Below are 18311 nucleotides of genomic sequence, written 5' to 3' on the forward strand. Positions count from 1 at the left end.
ACAGTACTTCAGTACAGTAGTGATGCAACAAAATTTGTACACCTTTCTGCTATTCTTTTCTGAAGTTTGATGTTCGAAATTTTTTTTTAAAACAGTTAAGAAATGTAATCAACATGTGATTTGTGTAAAAGATATGGTAACACTTTATTTTGATAGTCCGTTTGTTGAGACTATACTAGTTATTAGTAGCCATTCAGTAGCTTGTCAACAGTGCATCAGTTGACATTAAACAACACTGTTTCAACAGACAAGTAACATACATTCAACTGACTGCCTATAGACTATAAGGTACAATTCAAGTGTTAATCTACAGATTTTACGAAAAAGTGCCTGTTGACTGTCAATGTTATTTTGCAACAGGTTATTAACCAATTGTCGACTAACTTTCAATTGTCAACTAACTTTCTGTAGATTGAGTACCAACAACTCAATATCAATCTGTCAGTTAAATGTCAACAGTCATGTCAGCATATGAAGTATATGATACTGTATATCCTACTCAAGGGGTCTCATATGCATCAAATTAATATTATTTTAGCTGATTTAAAAATGTTTTTAAAAAATTGTTAACCATTTGTAGATAATCTTTTGATTGTCAACTAAAGATTAGATCTGTTGCTTGTCAACAAATAAATTGTTTATGATCAGAAGACTATTAATAGACATTATCCACTAAGTGTTAGTAGATATATTTTAGGACTATCTAATTAAAGTGAAAAACAGTTTATATCAGTAGAAAGTCTATAACCTATCAACAGATTGAAAACATATTTTTTTGTACGTTTGGATAGATGCTGAAACGTATGATACAGACATGTCTGGAACGTAGAATTATTACGAATTCACAGCTACAAAACGTCTACGAATCATAAAGATATCTGTATCATTTCCCTTATACTGTTTTATAGATAAATGTAAGTTCCCTTAACCCTACTTGTCACAGTGTCTGGTTGTGTTTCCCTGGGGTTCACTAGAGGTCCTCGTTCTCACGGTGTCATTCACATTAGACTACAATTCCCAGCATTCTGTTCTGTCACTTATCTGATTATTGCACTCAGCTGGTTCCCATCACCTTGTTAGTTCTGTGTGTATATATGCCCTGTCTGTGTTAGTGTTTGTTACGGAGTCCTTGTTAATGTCTCACACTTCTTGGCTTGTTCATGCTTGTTCCTTGTGTTCATTGTTCTTGTTTAGTTTGCTTGTATGGTATTTGACACTTGCCTGGACTGGATTACGTTTCACGGATTACCCAATAAATATCTCACTGCACTTGGATCTACTGTCTCCCTCATGTGTGTCGTGACAGAAGGACTCCGTAACAAACACTAACACAGACAGGGCATATATACACACAGAACTAACAAGGTGATGGGAACCAGCTGAGTGCAATAATCAGATAAGTGACAGAACAGAATGCTGGGAATTGTAGTCTAATGTGAATGACACCGTGAGAACGAGGACCTCTAGTGAACCCCAGGGAAACACAACCAGACACTGTGACACTACTACCCAAACCTAAATATAAATTACTCATTTTATACAGAATAAAACACTTTATGGACAGAGATGTGTAGGGAAATGCCAGTTGTATTAATAGCATTAAAATATATTTTGAGTCATTAACATTAATCCTACTCCTGCCCCTAAACCTACCCATAACCATTTCTTAAAACTATGCAGGCTAAAATTATGAAGAAAAACAACAGATGTGTAATCATAATAATTTATTTGCAAAAATGTAAATCAGTACCAACAGTCGCTCAAATTACGATGTGTTGCAGTCCTCTCTGGCATTATATAATAGTTTTGTATAAGGGACAGAGCAGAATTTAAGTTATTAATCCATGAAAATGTTAACCTAGCTTCCCTCTGCGTGAAGACGGCGCGCGCGCTTCTGCCTTTCAATGTTGTTTCAACTGAAACACGGCATGCTGCAATCTGTGACGAAGCAGGCGAGAGCCAATGAGCGTTTGATATCACTGCCGTAAAACATGTCGTAACGCTTCTTGAGGGCGCAATTTTTGAATTTAAATTCATCACGAGCGCGGGATTTGACATTTACAGTCGCTGCTGAGAATGGAGATGGAGACCGCTGGATGTGGATGAAGGGCTGAATTTGGATCTGTTTCTTGCTTGCGTATGGATTATAAAGATTTGGATTACATCTAACGTTACGTTAGCTAATAAAAAATATGTATTTTGTTCATTTATATTGTGTTTTGGTGTATTATGGTTCTATAGGAGAAAACGCCTTTTGTGTCTCACCGTAACGTTAAATAAACGAAATGTTACAAAATGGTTAAACGATTAAAGAAGGTATTGTTAAGGTTTAAACTATAGTCTTGTCTGTTAATCCTCCGAAGCGAGTTTGCAGCAGGAACAGAGATTATTTCTTAAATGAGTAACTGTTATAACGTTAAACTGCTAATAAATGCGATTTTCTGTAAACTTACTTTCATGAAAGGCTAAATGTATTAATTAATAATTATTGTTATTTGTTGTTTATAACTTTTGATCTTGGCCTCGGGCAACGCTGATTTCACGCAGCCGCCATTTTGAAATCGAAAGTGAGGCTCCGGTGGGAAGAACCCCGGAAGTAAAGATAAACAACAATGCCTTGGATGACCAACCTGAAGCTGCTGCCTCGATTTACACAATTGGATGTTACTATTCAATATAGGATATGTATATAGTTCATTCCTGCTTCTTTTTTTACATTCTGAATTATAAATATAAAAAAATATTTTATTTATAAATGAATTTCACTGTATATAGTCTAAAGTATGAAAGAAATGTATGTACATTTTTAGAATTGACAAAACATCATTAAACACAACAATACGCCATCGCATTCACGACTCTCCTGTGATTAAAGGCGACACTTCCGGTTTTCTTCCCACCAGAGCCTCGCTTTCGATTTCAAAATAACGGCTGCGTGAAATCAGCGTATAGAGAGTTCTCTTACGAGAGGTCTCTCGTACTGCGTAAGATATCTTACGCTAGGGGAAAATCCTTTTTCCGCGAGATATTGAAGCCAAAAATTATCCTTAATTTTGTAATAATGCGAAACGCGTTGCGGCAGCATGCAGACATAGGCGAGGCAGCTCGCGCGCCTATTGGCTGCTCTGCGGCAAATGCAGCAGCCTATCGAGCGAGGCCTGGCGTGACGCCAGACCCAATCAGGGCACTTCACGCCCGCTGCGTCACGTCCCGCCGAAATCGGCGTGGTCTAGGCCTATAAATACCGCTCGCAGGCAGCTATTATCTGATTTTTCATCCTTCAAGCGAAGCTCACAGCTGGAGCTGGAGAAGAAGCCGCGTCGTCTGAAAGAGAGCACCTTCAGCGGGACGAGTCACTGAAGTCGCTGGCCGTGCCGCCTTCCTTGCCTTCCTGCTGCGCTATCCGGCGTTATATCCTTTCTCTGCTACTGTGTTTATGTATGTGTGTGTGCTCGCCGCCGCGACACACACTCTCATTGCACTAAAAGAGCTGGGCGTCTTTTTGAAGAAGGTGGAGGTGCTTTTTGAAGACGCCCCTTTTCCTGATCACGCAGCTCTCGCGCTCACTGACGGCGACTGCCCTCACTGCGAGCTAGTTACTGCCTATGGTGACTCTGAGGACTCACCTGGTATCCTTCTCCGAGACTGCTCCCCCCCCCCCCCCCCCCCACCCGCAAAGCTTGCCGGTTCGCCCGCTTGCCTTGCCTGCTTGGGGGACGATACCTATTCTCCCTCTGTTCGAGCCGCGCAAACCGCGCCGCTCACAGGGGATGTCAGGAGCGGGCGGTCACGGGGCTAGCTTTCTCTCTCACTCTGTTCAAGCCGCGCAAACTGCGCCGCTCACAAGGGAGGCTGGAAGCGGACGGTCGGGGTTAGTTTTTCTTTACGTTATAAGAAAGCTACCCTGCCTCTGCGCCCCATTCATGCGTCACTCACCGGCGAAAGGATAACGGAGTGTTTTTAGTCCCTCCGAGGATGGACTGACCTTCAATTTCTCATACATTTCCCAGTTCCCTGATCATGCGACTGGAAATATCAATATTGCAGCAAACGAGCTTGTTTTAATATAAGCGCGCCTGCAAGCAAACGCCGAAGAAAACATGTTGACGCTCTTATATGCTCGTGCATCCGAAAGCCTTTGTGTTCCCCCCTGTGGCTCAGTGGCAGAATCATAGGTTTTCCTCACGAGAGACCGGGTCTAGCGGCAGTTAAAATTATGCCGCCAATGCTTCGCTCTGTCAGTTCCCTGAAAAGCGACTGCAGATGTGCATTTTGCAGCCAACGAGCGCGTTGTACAACCCGCCCGCCTGCACCCAAACACCGTTTCTATGGTTTCCGTGCGTCACTGGCGAAAGGAGAAAAGAGAGTGTTTCTGGTCCCGCCGCGGGAAATGTCTTTCTCGTACATTTCTCATTCCCCTCTGAAGTTCGGGCGACTGGAAATGTCAGTATTGCCTATTGCCTTGTCAGTGAGCAAGCCTGTTGTAATACACGCATGCCTGCAAACAAACGCCAGCACGTTGACGCTCTCTGATAATACTCGCGCTAACTGAGTTACAATGTTTCTCCCCCTGTGGCCCAGTGGCAGACTCTCAGGTTTTTGCGCGTGAGAGACCCGCGTTCGATCCCGGGTCTACCGGCAGATAAAATTATGCCGTCAATGCTCGCTCTGTCAGTTCCCTGAAAAGGCGACTGCAGATGTGTATTTTGCAGCCAACGAGCGCGTTGTACAACCCGCTCGCCTGCACCCAAACACCGTTTCTATGGTGTTCCGTGCGTCACTGGCGTAAGGAAAAAAGGGAGTTTTCTGGTCCCGCTGCGGACGGACCGACCTCCTTTTCCTATACATTTCCCATTCCCCTCTGAAATTCAGGTGACTGGAAATGTCAATATTGCAGTGAACGAGCCTGTTGTAATGCACGCAGGCCTGCAATAAACGCCAGCATGTTGACGCTCTCTGTTTCTATGGCAACTTCTCGCTCGTTCAGTTCCAGTAAATTTGACTGTTCCAGTGTATTCTGCAGTAAACAAGTCGGCGACGCAGCACGCTTGCCTGCACACAAACGCCGTTTTTACGGCTACCCAGATAAATCCCATAAGTGTGTGTTCTGGTGTCCCGGCCATGGCCGATGGTGTTTTATGTGTAGAAAGAATGCCCACTGCCCAGTGCCCATCTCTACACACAAGCACAGCCCGTCACACAGGGCTCGCGCACATGAATTGACTCAGATCGATTGCGCTTCAAACATGGTGAATGTGCCCACTACCCAGTGCCCACTAACACCACGTTATGCATGTCTCACGGTTTCTGTAAAAACGAAACCAACGTGCATTCGCTTCACTCAAGCGAACGATGCTTTTGGTGTGATAAATGTGCCCGCTGTCCCGCGCCCACATCCACACATAGACATGACAGTTCCTACGGGAACCGCCCAGCCCTCCCCCTCGCGGTTGACCACCGCAGAGGAGTCGAGCGCGGGCAATCTGCCCGCTGTTATCAGCGCGCCCCATACCTCAAATGTCACGAGCGCGACGCTTGTGTTACAGCACGCTGAAGCTTCTCCATCGCTGAGCGAGCGGAGCGCGCTTCGTATTCAACCCCTAGCTATTCATGCAGACGCATGGGCAAAGCTGCCCGGGGTTTCGAAGTGGGTGCTGCACATTATAAAAAGAGGCTATTCGCTACAGTTTCGCCGACGCCCTCGCCGCTATGCGGCGCGTGTCGAGACCACGGTAAAAGCAGAAGTAGCACATTTACTTCGAGCCGAAGCGGCGAAACTATTGAACTAAGGGGCCATAGAGCCTCTCTCTCTCAAGTTCAGAGCGAAGGAGGGCTATACAGCAGATACTTCCTGGTACCGAAAAAAGACGGGGGTCTCAGACCCATACTAGATCTGAGGCAACTGAACAAGAGTGCTTGTGAAGCGACAGTTCAGGATGCTCACGACCAGACAAATCCTCGTGCAGATTCGCCAAGGAGATTGGTTTGTGTCAATAGATCTGAAAGACGCGTATTTTCAAATACAGATAGCGTCACGTCACAGGCGATATTTGAGATTCGCCTTCGAGGGCCAGGCATATCAGTACACAGTCCTCCCGTTCGGTTTGTCCCTGGCATCCCCTACGTTTACGAAGTGCATGGATGCGGCACTCGCACCCCTCAGAATGGGAGGCATGCGAGTACTGAACTATTTGGACGATTGGCTGATTCTAGCGCAATCTCGCTCAGTGCTCATAGAACACACGACCGTTTTACTCGATCACCTCGAGAATTTGGCTCTCAGTGTCAATTGGGCGAAGAGCTCTCTGTCACCCAGTCAGAAGATATCTTTCCTGGGCACAGAATTGGACTCGCTGTCCATGATAGCGCGACTATCACCACAGCCCGCGGTAGACATTCAACGCACAGCGAACTCGTTCCGCTGCGGCGCGTCTGTCCCGCTCAAGAAGTTTCAGAAGATGCTGGGTCTCATGGCCTCAGCATCATCAGTGCTCCAGCTGGGCCTGCTCCGCATGCGCCCGCTGCAGTTTTGGCTGAAAGCGCGAGCGTGGGCATCCGGTTTGCTTCGCCTCAGGGTCAATCAGAAGTGCGTCACAGCTCTGAAACCTTGGAGAGCGAACGACTGGTACCAGTCAGGTGTAAGCCTGGGGACTTCCTCGAGGGTGAAAGTGGTGTCCACGGACGCGTCCACCTCGGGATGGGGAGCGCTGCTCGAGGGCAGACCGTTCTTCGGCCAGTGGTCGGAACGGGAGAAGCTCCTGCACATAAACTGCCTCGAAATGCTGGCAGTAAACAACGCGCTGACGCGTTTTTGTCCCCAAATAAAAGGACACCACGTCCTGGTCCGTTCGGATAACATGTCTGTGGTGTCCTACATAAATCGCCAGGGCGGCCTCAGGTCCAGGAACCTGTACAGGCTAGCAGAACACCTCCTGGTATGGGCTCAGCGCAACCTGCCCTCGCTCAGAGCAGCGCACGTGCCAGGGCTCCTGAATATAGGACCAGACAGACTGTCCAGGAACAATGTTCCGGCAGGCGAATGGTCTCTACACCCACAGACAGTCCAACTGCTGTGGAAGAAATTCGGCAGAGCGGAAGTAGACCTGTTTGCGTCTCAAGAAAACGCTCACTGTCCGGAATTTTTCTCCAAGAGCAGGGACGCGCTGGCCCATGTGTGGCCCCGCCGCCCGCTCTATGCTTTTCCCCCCGTCTCTCTCCTGCCTCAGGTGATAGAGCGGATCAGGGAAGAAGGATGCTCAGTATTGCTGGTAGTACCGTTCTGGGAAAACCAACCTTGGTTCCCAGTCGTGATGCAGTTAGCAAGTACTGCCCCGTGGCCAGTACCAGTGAGGAGAGACCTCCTCTCACAGGCCCACGGCTCGATCTGGCATCCTCACCCGGAATTATGGTCCATTCATGTCTGGGCCATCAACGGGTACATGTTGGACTCCCTAAAGGAGTATTAAACACGATCACGCAGGCTAGAGCTCCGTCTACGAGACGGCTCTACTCCTCGAAATGGTCAGTGTTTTCGGGCTGGTGCACAGCCCATGGCGTGTCACCCACAGACTGTGGAGTGACGGAGGTGCTTTCCTTCCTACAAGAGCTGTTGGACAAGGGCAGGGCCCCCTCCACGCTCAAATTTTATGTGGCGGCTATAGCAGCGTTCTCAGGAACAACGCTTGGTCAGTCAATAGGAAGGAACGATTTAGTCATCCGCTTCCTTAGAGGGGCTAAGAGACTGAATCCTCCCAGACCTCCCGCAGTCCCCGTATGGGACCTTTCTACGGTTCTGGAAGCCATGAAAGGTGCGCCATTCGAGCCTTTACAGTCAATTGATTTGAAACATCTGTCTTTCAAGACTGTGTTTCTGCTGGCTCTCGCTTCAGTGAAGCGCATTGGGGACTTACACGCGCTCTCTGTGAGCGCGACGTGCATGGAGTTTGGGCCTAATGACTCGAAAGTTATACTCAAACCTAAGCACGGTTATGTTCCAAAATCCCTCAACACACCGTTTAGGGCGCAGGTTATCTCCCTGTCAGCCCTACCGGTCCCTGATGAGGAAAGAGACGCGGGCCTCCTTTGCCCAGTCAGGGCATTACGAGCTTATGTGTCTTGCTCGTCTGTTTTCAGACAAACGGAGCAGCTCTTTGTTTCGTTTAGCGGGCGTTCTAAGGGACTAGCCGCGTCAAAACAGAGCCTATCCAGATGGATAGTTGATGCTATAGCGCTGGCATACGCTTTCAAGGGCATGCAGTGCCCGTTGGGTGTCAGAGCGCACTCCACGAGAGGCATGGCCTTTTCGTGGGCCTGGTCAAGTGGGATTGCCTTGCAAGATATTTGTACGGCGGCAGGCTGGGCCTCCCCGTCTACATTTATAAGGTTTTACAACCTAGAGGTTCCCGCCCTGCAGGCCAGGCTGCTGTCGGTCTAAGTTAACCAGTATTATCTGACCTAATGCTATCAGCTCAGAATGCTGCGTCTACTGAGCACAGCTCGATGATCGACAGTGAAAAGCAGCAGCACGAGATGTGCCTGGGCAAACTGTGTAAGACCCACATTTCCCCATCAGTTCAGGCCGTACCCCGCCCTGTCTGTATGATGAAATTCGCGTCTAAGCGACACTGCCATATGTGGAAGAGTGCGGCTCCGCCCCTCCCTCTTCCCGGACTCCCTGTGAGTTCCCTGGGTGATTGTGCACTATATGTACCCCGGGCTTTCGCCCTTGGGTCTTTGGTGTCAGATCTCAGCATGCACAGCGTTTTGCATTGGGTCCCCTAGCGTAAGATATCTTACGCAGTACGAGAGACCTCTCGTAAGAGAACATACTCGGTTACTAACGTAACCTCGGTTCTCTCTAGAAGAGGGAACGAGTACTGCGTATCTTGCCGTGCATGCACACGCTCTGGTTGCTTCGATGATGAAAAACCAGATAATAGCTGCCTGCGAGCGGTATTTATAGGCCTAGACCACGCCCATTTCGACGGGATGTGACGCAGTGGGTGCGAAGTGCCCTGATTGGGTCTGGCGTCACGCCAGGCCTCGCTCGATAGGCTGCTGCAGTTGCCGCAGAGCAGCCAATAGGCGTGCGAGCTGCCTCGCCTATGTCTGCATGCTGCCGCAACGCGTTTTGCATTATTACAAAATTAAGGATAATTTTTGGCTTCAATATCTCGCGGAAAAAGGATTTTCCCCTAGCGTAAGATATCTTACGCAGTACGAGAGACCTCTTCTAGAAAGAACCGAGGTTACGTTAGTAACCGAGTGCGTTTTTTCATTTGGAATGCTCAATATTTTTTTTTTCACATAATCAGATGGTTTAGATGTGATTGTGATATCCTAGTAAATAATGGGTTGTATTATTTTTTATTTAATAAAAGTGATTTTTTTTCTCTCTGATGTGCTGGCCATAGTGTTTGTTCTACTTCAGTCAGGTTAGGTATGCAATCTGTTGATAGGTTATAGACTTTCTACTGATATCAACTGTCTTTCACTTTAATTAGATAGTCCTAAAAGATATCTACTAACACTAGTGGATAATGTCTATTAATAGTCAACTGATCATAAACAATATATTAATCTGTTGATAGGTTATAGACTTTCTACTGATATCAACTGTCTTTCACTTTAATTAGATGGTCCTAAAAGATATCTACTAACACTTAGTGGATAATGTCTATTAATAGTCAACTGATCATAAACAATATATTAATCTGTTGATAGGTTATAGACTTTCTACTGATATAAACTCTTTTTCACTTTAATTAGATAGTCCTAAAATATATCTACTAACGCTTAGTTGAGAATGTCTATTAATAGTCTACTGATCATAAACAATTTCTTTGTTGACAAGCAACAAATAAGCAACTACATGTAATCTTTAGTTGACTATCAACAGATTATCTATGGTTAAAACATTTTTAAATCAGCTAAAATAATTATTAATTTGATGCATATGAGACCCCTTGAGTAGGATATACAGTATCATATACTTCATATGCTGACATGACTGTTGACTTTTAACTGACAGATTGATCTTGAGTTGTTGGTACTCAATCTACAGAAAGTTAGTTGACAATTGAAAGTTAGTCGCCAATTGGTTAATAACCTGTTGCAAAATAACATTGACAGTCAACAGGCACTTTTTCGTAAAATCTGTAGATTAACACTTGAATTGTACCTTATAGTCTATAGGCAGTCAGTTGAATGTATGTTACTTGTCTGTTGAAACAGTGTTGTTGAATGTCAACTGATGCACTGTTGACAAGCTACTGAATGGCTACTAATAACTAGTATAGTCTCAACAAACGGACTATCAAAATGAAGTGTTACCAAAGAGATTAAAAGATATATATTATTATAGATATTGACATAATGAAATCTAAGCATCAGTTCAAAAGATTATTTCAAAATTATGATTTGTGATTTTTTGATATTGTCAAAATTGTCAAGACCTTTTAAGGAATCATTTAAAGGGTTAGTTCACCCAAAAATGAAAAAAACAATTCAGTGATCACTCACCCTCACGTTGTTCTAAACCCGTAAGACTTTCGTTCATCTTTAGAACACAAATTAAGATATTTTTGATAAAATCTGAGAGCTTTCTGTCCCTCCATTGACAGCTACACAACTGACACTTTGACACTTCAAAAAGTTCATAAAGAGATAGCAAAACTAATCCATATAAATTGAGCGGTTTTCTGAAGAGACACGACAGCTTTATATAATGAACAGATTGAATTTATTCTTTTAATGATCTTAATTTGCATTTGAAGGTGATCGAAAGTCTTACGGGTTTGAAATGACATGAGAGTGAGTATTTAATGACAGAATTTTTGGGTAAACTATCACTTTAAGCTCAATCGCTCAATCCTTCCCAGTCTTACATGGCCATTTTTTATGTTATATTATTTGTAATAATTTTAATTATTGTACTTTTTAAAAACTTGTATTGTAAAATTGCAAACCTCATATAATGAAATTTATATAAAATAAAACAGAGCATGCACTGTACATTTGTCGAAAGAAAAACTTTTTAAGAGTTTCAGTCCCTGTTTTATACTGCCAAATCTCTTTTATAATATTATTTTATCTCTGCTTCAGGTTAATAACAATGGGCATTTGACATTCGATGGGCCTCTTTCAGAGCCGGTATCCAATTATTTACTGTCACAAGTCAACAGAGACATCATTGCTCCACTGTGGACAGACATGGACAACACTGTCACTGGAAACATCTCCTATCGTCAGGTCACCAGAGGCGGACTCTTACTAGCAGCCTCAAACAACATAAACCAGTATTTTCCCAATCTGATCTTCACTGCCTCATGGCTGTTCATTGCTACTTGGGATAAAGTACCATACTATAACAACGCACAATCTGTAAGCCAGCCTATTTGTTTATGGAAAAAGTATTTTTGAATTTTTGTGTTCTAAGCATGTAAGCAAGTATTTGATGGGATATTTTGACATGTTTAATTCCAATATCTTTTGGTGTCCATAATCAAACAGATGACATTTGTCTTTTTAAAGTTGATTGATTTGAAAGTAAAGTTTAGTTTTCTTTCTTTTTATCTCTCTAAGGATGGGTAACGGTAAACCCATGTTAAGCCAACATATCTCCAAATTGTTCCAAAATCAAATAGCCTTTAGCTATAGTTGTAAAACTGACAGAGTAAAGATGTGGTCACATTACCATTGTTCTGTGAAATTTTACTGGCAAATTCCAGTCAATCCAACAGGAATCCCCGCGATTTAAAGTGATTTTGCTCAATTTCAAGTTGGTCACGCAAATTCGATGTGATATTGGTTTGAAAGTCACCTCTGTGTGAACAGTGCTTTATACATTTTCTACACTACTGACAATATGAACCTTTTTTTACTTTTCATTTAGCTGAAATGACGCTACCCATAATTTGGGTGAAAGAAAGAGGAAAACTGATGATTATTAAAGCACATAAATGGGAGGATAAATTGCTTTTATTTAAGTTACTGCAGAATTAATCAAGTGTAAAGATGGAATTACTCTCTGTCTATGAGCTATTAGGATAATTTTCTATTTCTCTTACAGAGTTCATCTTTTCAAGTTGTTTTGGTCTCTAGTGGCTCTCTGTCTTTTGTCATGATGAACTACGGGAATATCTCCTCTACGGATCAATGGTTTCAGGTTAGAAAGAATTAGAACCGTATCTCTGAACTCTGGTACTAAGATAATTGTAGAAAATTTTGCGCCACAAAGCTTTTTTGATGATGATAGATTGGCTGGCTATGGCACAATAGACTCAACAAATTATTCCTCAATCCCTGTGTCTGATGAAAATAAGCTGTCCAACTCCAGCAATGTCAATGTCCCGGGACGCTGGGTATTTCGTGTTGATGGTGGACCTGAAGAGGGTAATCCTTTGACTCTGTGCAATGACTTTTTTGAAACCATGATCTGATCAAATCAGACCAATTACAACTTAAAAAAAAGTAGAAGAAAATATTTGTGACCAGTGTAATAAGTTTACATTTAAAGCTGCTGTAAGCTGTTGGAAAACCATGCATAAAATATCCCTGATACATTTTGTACAATTTTAATTGAGGGATTTTTGCATCTGGACTTTGTTAAAACACTCAACCATTATAACCACTAAATAATGTACAATTTAATATTAAGATGTTCCTTTTTCAATTGCAGGAATTTTTTACCCGTATGGAGATGAGAATACAAAGAACCCTGCAGAGGATTTTGGAAGTTCTCCACTGATCCCTCTGGAGCAGCCATTTGTCTACTTTGGGCTAGTTTATAATCAACTATACGTAAGCAGCATTGTCACATTCATGACATTGTACACTCTTAGTTTAATTGAAACAACACGAGTAGCTTTATATTCCACATTGAGAATGTTACTTGAAAGTCCAGATGACTGAGCTTTCACTGTTTTGGTCTCATAACAGGTGAGTAACAAGGGGTACTTGACTTTTGAAGAACCGTTTTACCAGTGGTATCCCTATAATTTTCCAGCATACTCGACTAGAGACATCATCGCTCCGCTGTGGACAGACATTGACATTACAGATAAAGGAAACATCTCTTACCGACAAGTAACAGATGGTCATCTCTTGAATCGGGCCTCTAGAGACATAAACCAATATTACCCAAACTTGAACTTCTCTGCCTCATGGGTTTTCATTGCAACTTGGAATAAAGTACCGTACTATGGATACAGGCGGACAGTAAGTCTCTTTTTGGTTAGATTGAAATAGCAGCAGTTTCTTGCACATAAATGTGTGATAAGGAAACAGAATCCCATGATCTCTGTATTTATGTAGTAATTCCCTTCATTTTCCAGGAGTCGACCTTTCAAGTGGTTTTGGTGTCTGGCAAAAACATGTCATTCACACTCATGCATTATGGTCCTATTGCCCCAGCCGTAAATCCTGTTATGGTAAAGTAATTTGAAAAAGACACTGAAATCAAAATAAAAAAATTTTATCACTATGATAAATGTAACTGAACTTTTTGTCCTGTTATTTGATTGACAGTCTGGATATGACACAAGTGATTCAACTGATTTCTTTTCAATTCCTGTTTCTGACACCACAAACCTGTCATACACAAGCAATGTTAACGTCATGGGTCGATGGATTTTTCGAACTGACACTGCATCAGAACACAATGGTACAGTAATATGATAGTAAAAAATGCATGGCATGTATTGCATATCATGTTTAATTTTCATTTACATTTATGCATTTAGCAGATGCTTTTATCCAAAGCGATTTACAAAAGGGGAACATAGAATTTATCAAAGAGCCAGCTAGAGAAGAGAAGAAATGCAGAGAAGATTTTTATGTACTACAATCCTTGCATTGGCTTCCTGTTAAATTCAGGATTGATTTTTAAAGTTCTCCTGTTTGTCTAAAAGGCCCCATCAGGCCTTGCCTCCCAGTACATCTGTGATCTTATCATTCCCCACTCTCCTTCTAGAGTTCTCAGGTCTTCAGATAAACAGCTTTAAAAGGTCCCTCATTGTAATCTTAAATCGAAAGGAGATTGTGCTTTTTCCGTGGTAGGTCCCAAATTCTGGAATAGTCTCCCATTCCACGTGAGGTCCGCTCCATCAATTGCCACTTTTAAGTCTTATTTAAAAACGTATTTATTTTCTTTAGCTTTTGAATAAGTTGTGTTTGATTTGTTGTATGGTTTTAATGTTATCGTTTTTGTAAAGCACTTTGGGGCAACGTCTGTTGTTTGAAAATGTGCTATATAAATAAAGTTGCTTGCTTGCTAATGTTGTAGAGCGCAAACCTGCATGACTGGGCCGATGATGAGATGTGGTTGGAAAAGCTCAGCTGGTCATCAAACACTACCCCCAGGTTCCTTGCTGTCCTGGCTGGTGTTAGTGTTGTGCACCCCAGTTGATGTTGTGGTCAACTGATGGGTTTGCAGGGATTACAAGGAGTCTTTGCAAGTTGAGCTGCAGATGACGCTCCTTCATCCAAGCAGAGATGTCTGAAAGTCAAGTCAAGTCAAGTCAAGTTTATTTGTATAGCGCTTTTCACAATACAGATTGTATCAAAGCAGCTTCACAGTATTAAATTAAAATAATACAACAAAGTTTGTTTCAAGAGGAATTTATTGATTGATAAAATTAAATTAAATATCCCCAAAATATCCCCAACTGAGCAAGCCAAAGGCAACAGTGGCAAGGAACCGAAAAACTTCATCAAGTGACCTAATGGTGTCCTAAAACTCCATCAGGTGACCTAATGGAGAAAAAAAACCTTGGGAGAACCCAGGCTCAGTCAGGGGCCAGTTCTCCTCTGGCATTTATGAGCTAGAGGCCGGATTGTAGTTTGAACTGTAGGATTATATGAATGCCTGGCTGAAGAGATGCGACTTTAATCTATTTTTAAACTGGGAGAGCGAGTCTGAGCAACGAACAGTATCAGGAAGACTATTCCAGAGTTTTGGAGCCAAATGTGAGAATGCTCTCCCTCCTTTGGTGGTTCTGGATATCCTAGGTATGACCAAAAGCCTTGAATTTAGTGATCTTAAAGAGCGCGGTGGATTATAGGGGGATAAAAGATCCGTTAAATAGACTGGAGCTAAGCCGTTTAGGGCTTTATAAGTCAGTAGCAATACCTTATAATTAATACGGAACTTTATAGGTAACCAATGCAGTGATGATAAAATCGGTGTTATATGATCATATTTTCTTGATCTCGTAAGAACTCTAGCGGCGGCATTTTGGACTAACTGTAGCTTGTTTATTGAGGATGCAGGACAACCAGCTAGTAAAGCATTACAGTAATCCAGTCTCGAGGTCATGAATGCATGAACTAACTTTTCTGCATCAGAAACTGATAGCATATTACGTAGCTTAGCAATGTTTCTAAGGTGGAAAAAGGCTGTTTTTGTAACATATGAAATATGATTTTCAAAAGACAGGTTGCAATCGAGTATAACACCCAGGTCTTTTACTGTAGAGGATAAAGTAACAGGACATCCTATGATGTTAAAGTTGTATTGTGCGAGGTTTTGTGGGCGGTTTTTTGAACCGATAAGTATTACCTCTGTCTTGTCTGGATTTAATAAAAGAAAATTACGGGTCATCCAATCTTTTATATCTTTAACACACTCTGTCAATTTGGAAAATTTTGCGTTTTCATCCGGCCGTGATGAAATATATATTTGAGTGTCATCAGCATAACAATGGAAACTAATTCCATGTTTCCTTATAATATTTCCAAGTGGCATCATATATATTGAAAATAACAGAGGGCCTAATACAGATCCCTGCGGCACTCCATAGTTTACTGGAGTTATGATCGATTTTTCTCCATTTAAATAGACAAAATGGTAGCGGTCAGATAGGTATGATTTGAACCAGCTTAGTGCTTGTCCTTGAACACCAGTATAATTTTGTAGTCGATCTAAGAGTAATGTATGATCTATAGTATCGAACGCAGCACTAAGATCAAGTAAAACTAGTATTGGAAAGGCAGGCAGAGATACGAGCTGAGACATTGTGGTCATCAGGTTTAAATGTAATTTATAGCTGTGTATCATCTGTAGTGGTAGGAGAAGCCGTGCGTTTATGATCGTGCCCAGTGAGGTTGTGTAAATGGAGAAAAGAAGAGGAGAGAGCCCTGAACCTTGAGGCATCCCAGTGATTAGCTGATGGGACTCAGACACCCCTCCTCTCCATGAAACCTTGAAAGATCTGCCAGTGAGGTATGACTGAAGCCATCGAAATACAGTACCTGTGATGCCCAAGTCCGAGAGGCTGGCCAGGAGGATCTGATGGTTAACGGTGTCAAATGCCACAGAAAGGTCCAGCAGAATAAGAATAATTGACTTGGAAGAGAGGAGAATGTTCCGAATAGTCTCCCGGTGTCTTGAGGGGTTACTGATTTTGTTTTGGTAGTAGGATATCTTGGCAGAAGAAGCACTAGAGGTGAAAGAGGACAGGAGACAATGGTACGTACTCAGGTCAGCAGAGTGTTTAGTCTTGCTGCATTTCCTCTCAGCATTCCTGAGCTTGGTTTGATGGTCATGGAGACCATCTGTGACCCAGAGGCTGGAGGGTGTTGCACATGCTGGCCAGGGGATGAGAGGACAGATATTATCAAAGCAGGATGTTAATGTGGAGCATAGAGTGTCTGTTGCTTCAGTGACATCGAGAGAAGAGAAGTGGGAAGTTGGGGGGCAGGGATGCCGAGACCACAAAAGGAAAAGCATGTAGTGGAGGGAGAGCAGAGGTTACGATGAAAGGAAACGTACTCGGTTACTAACGTAACCTCGGTTCTCTCTAGAAGAGGGAACGAGTACTGCGTAAGATATCTTACGCTAGGGGAAAATCCTTTTTCCGCGAGATATTGAAGCCAAAAATTATCCTTAATTTTGTAATAATGCAAAACGCGTTGCGGCAGCATGCAGACATAGGCGAGGCAGCTCGCGCGCCTATTGGCTGCTCTGCGGCAACTGCAGCAGCCTATCGAGCGAGGCCTGGCGTGACGCCAGACCCAATCAGGGCACTTCGCGCCCGCTGCGTCACGTCCCGCCGAAATGGGCGTGGTCTAGGCCTATAAATACTGCTCGCAGGCAGCTATTATCTGGTTTTTCATCATCGAAGCAACCAGAGCGTGTGCATGCACGGCAAGATACGCAGTACTCGTTCCCTCTTCTAGAGAGAACCGAGGTTACGTTAGTAACCGAGTACGTTCTCTTACGAGAGGTCTCTCGTACTGCGTAAGATATCTTACGCTAGGGGACCCAATGCAAAACGCCGTGCATGCTGAGATCTGACACCAAAGACCCAAGGGCGAAAGCCCGGGGTACATATAGTGCACAATCACTCAGGGAACTCACAGGGAGTCCGGGAAGAGGGAGGGGCGAAGCCGCACTCTTCCACATATGGCAGCGTCGCTGAGACGCGAATTTCATCATACAGACAGGGCGGAGTACGGCCTGAACTGATGGGGGAATGTGGGTCTTACACAGTTTGCCCAGGCACATCTCGTGCTGCTACTTTTTACTGTCGAACATTGAGCTGTGCTCAGTAGACGCAGCATTCTGAGCTGATCGCATCAGGTCAGATAATACTGGTAAACTTAGACCGACAGCAGCCTGGCCTGCAGGGCGGGAACCTCTAGGTTATAAAACCTTATAAATGTAGACGGGGAGGCCCAGCCTGCCGCCATACAAATATCTTGCAAGGAAATCCCACTTGACCAGGCCCACGAAAAGGCCATGCCTCTCGTGGAGTGCGCTCTGATACCCAACGGGCACTGCATGCCCTTGGAGGCGTATGCCAGCGCTATAGCATCAACTATCCATCTGGATAGGCTCTGTTTCGACGCGGCTAGTCCCTTAGAACGTCCGCTAAATGAAACAAAGAGCTGCTCCGTCTGTCTGAAAACAGACGAGCGAGACACATAAGCTCGTAATGCCCTGACTGGGCAAAGGAGGTTCGCGTCTCTTTCCTCATCAGGGACCGGTAGGGCTGACAGGGAGATAACCTGCGCCCTAAACGGTGTGTTGAGGGATTTTGGAACATAACCGTGCTTAGGTTTGAGTATAACTTTTGAGTCATTAGGCCCAAACTCCATGCACGCCGCGCTCACAGAGAGCGCGTGTAGATCCCCTATGCGCTTCACTGAAGCGAGAGCCAGCAAAAACACCGTCTTGAAAGACAATCAATTGACTGTAAAGGCTCAAATGGCGCACCTTTCATGGCTTCCAGAACCGTAGAAAGGTCCCATACGGGGACTGAGGGAGGTCTGGGAGGATTCAGTCTCTTAGCCCCTCTAAGGAAGCGGAT

General features: G+C 43.8%; 1 protein-coding gene across 1 annotated transcript in view; it reads left to right on the top strand.

Annotated features, from left to right (window-relative positions):
* The window catches only part of LOC309485656 (uncharacterized protein), a gene marked incomplete at its 3' end in the record, with an annotated part of 108092 nt that overhangs the window by 10820 nt on the left and 78961 nt on the right, over window positions 1-18311 (top strand). The window contains exons 8-14 of the mRNA XM_082152586.1: window positions 11104-11382; window positions 12071-12165; window positions 12260-12393; window positions 12680-12801; window positions 12940-13218; window positions 13335-13430; window positions 13528-13663. Coding sequence (XP_082008712.1) covers window positions 11104-11382; window positions 12071-12165; window positions 12260-12393; window positions 12680-12801; window positions 12940-13218; window positions 13335-13430; window positions 13528-13663 — 1141 coding nt within the window. The remainder of the gene's footprint in view (window positions 1-11103; window positions 11383-12070; window positions 12166-12259; window positions 12394-12679; window positions 12802-12939; window positions 13219-13334; window positions 13431-13527; window positions 13664-18311) is intronic.

This window comes from Leuciscus leuciscus (assembly GCF_965113295.1).
Source record: "Leuciscus leuciscus genome assembly, chromosome: 21".
NCBI lineage: Eukaryota > Metazoa > Chordata > Actinopteri > Cypriniformes > Leuciscidae > Leuciscus > Leuciscus leuciscus.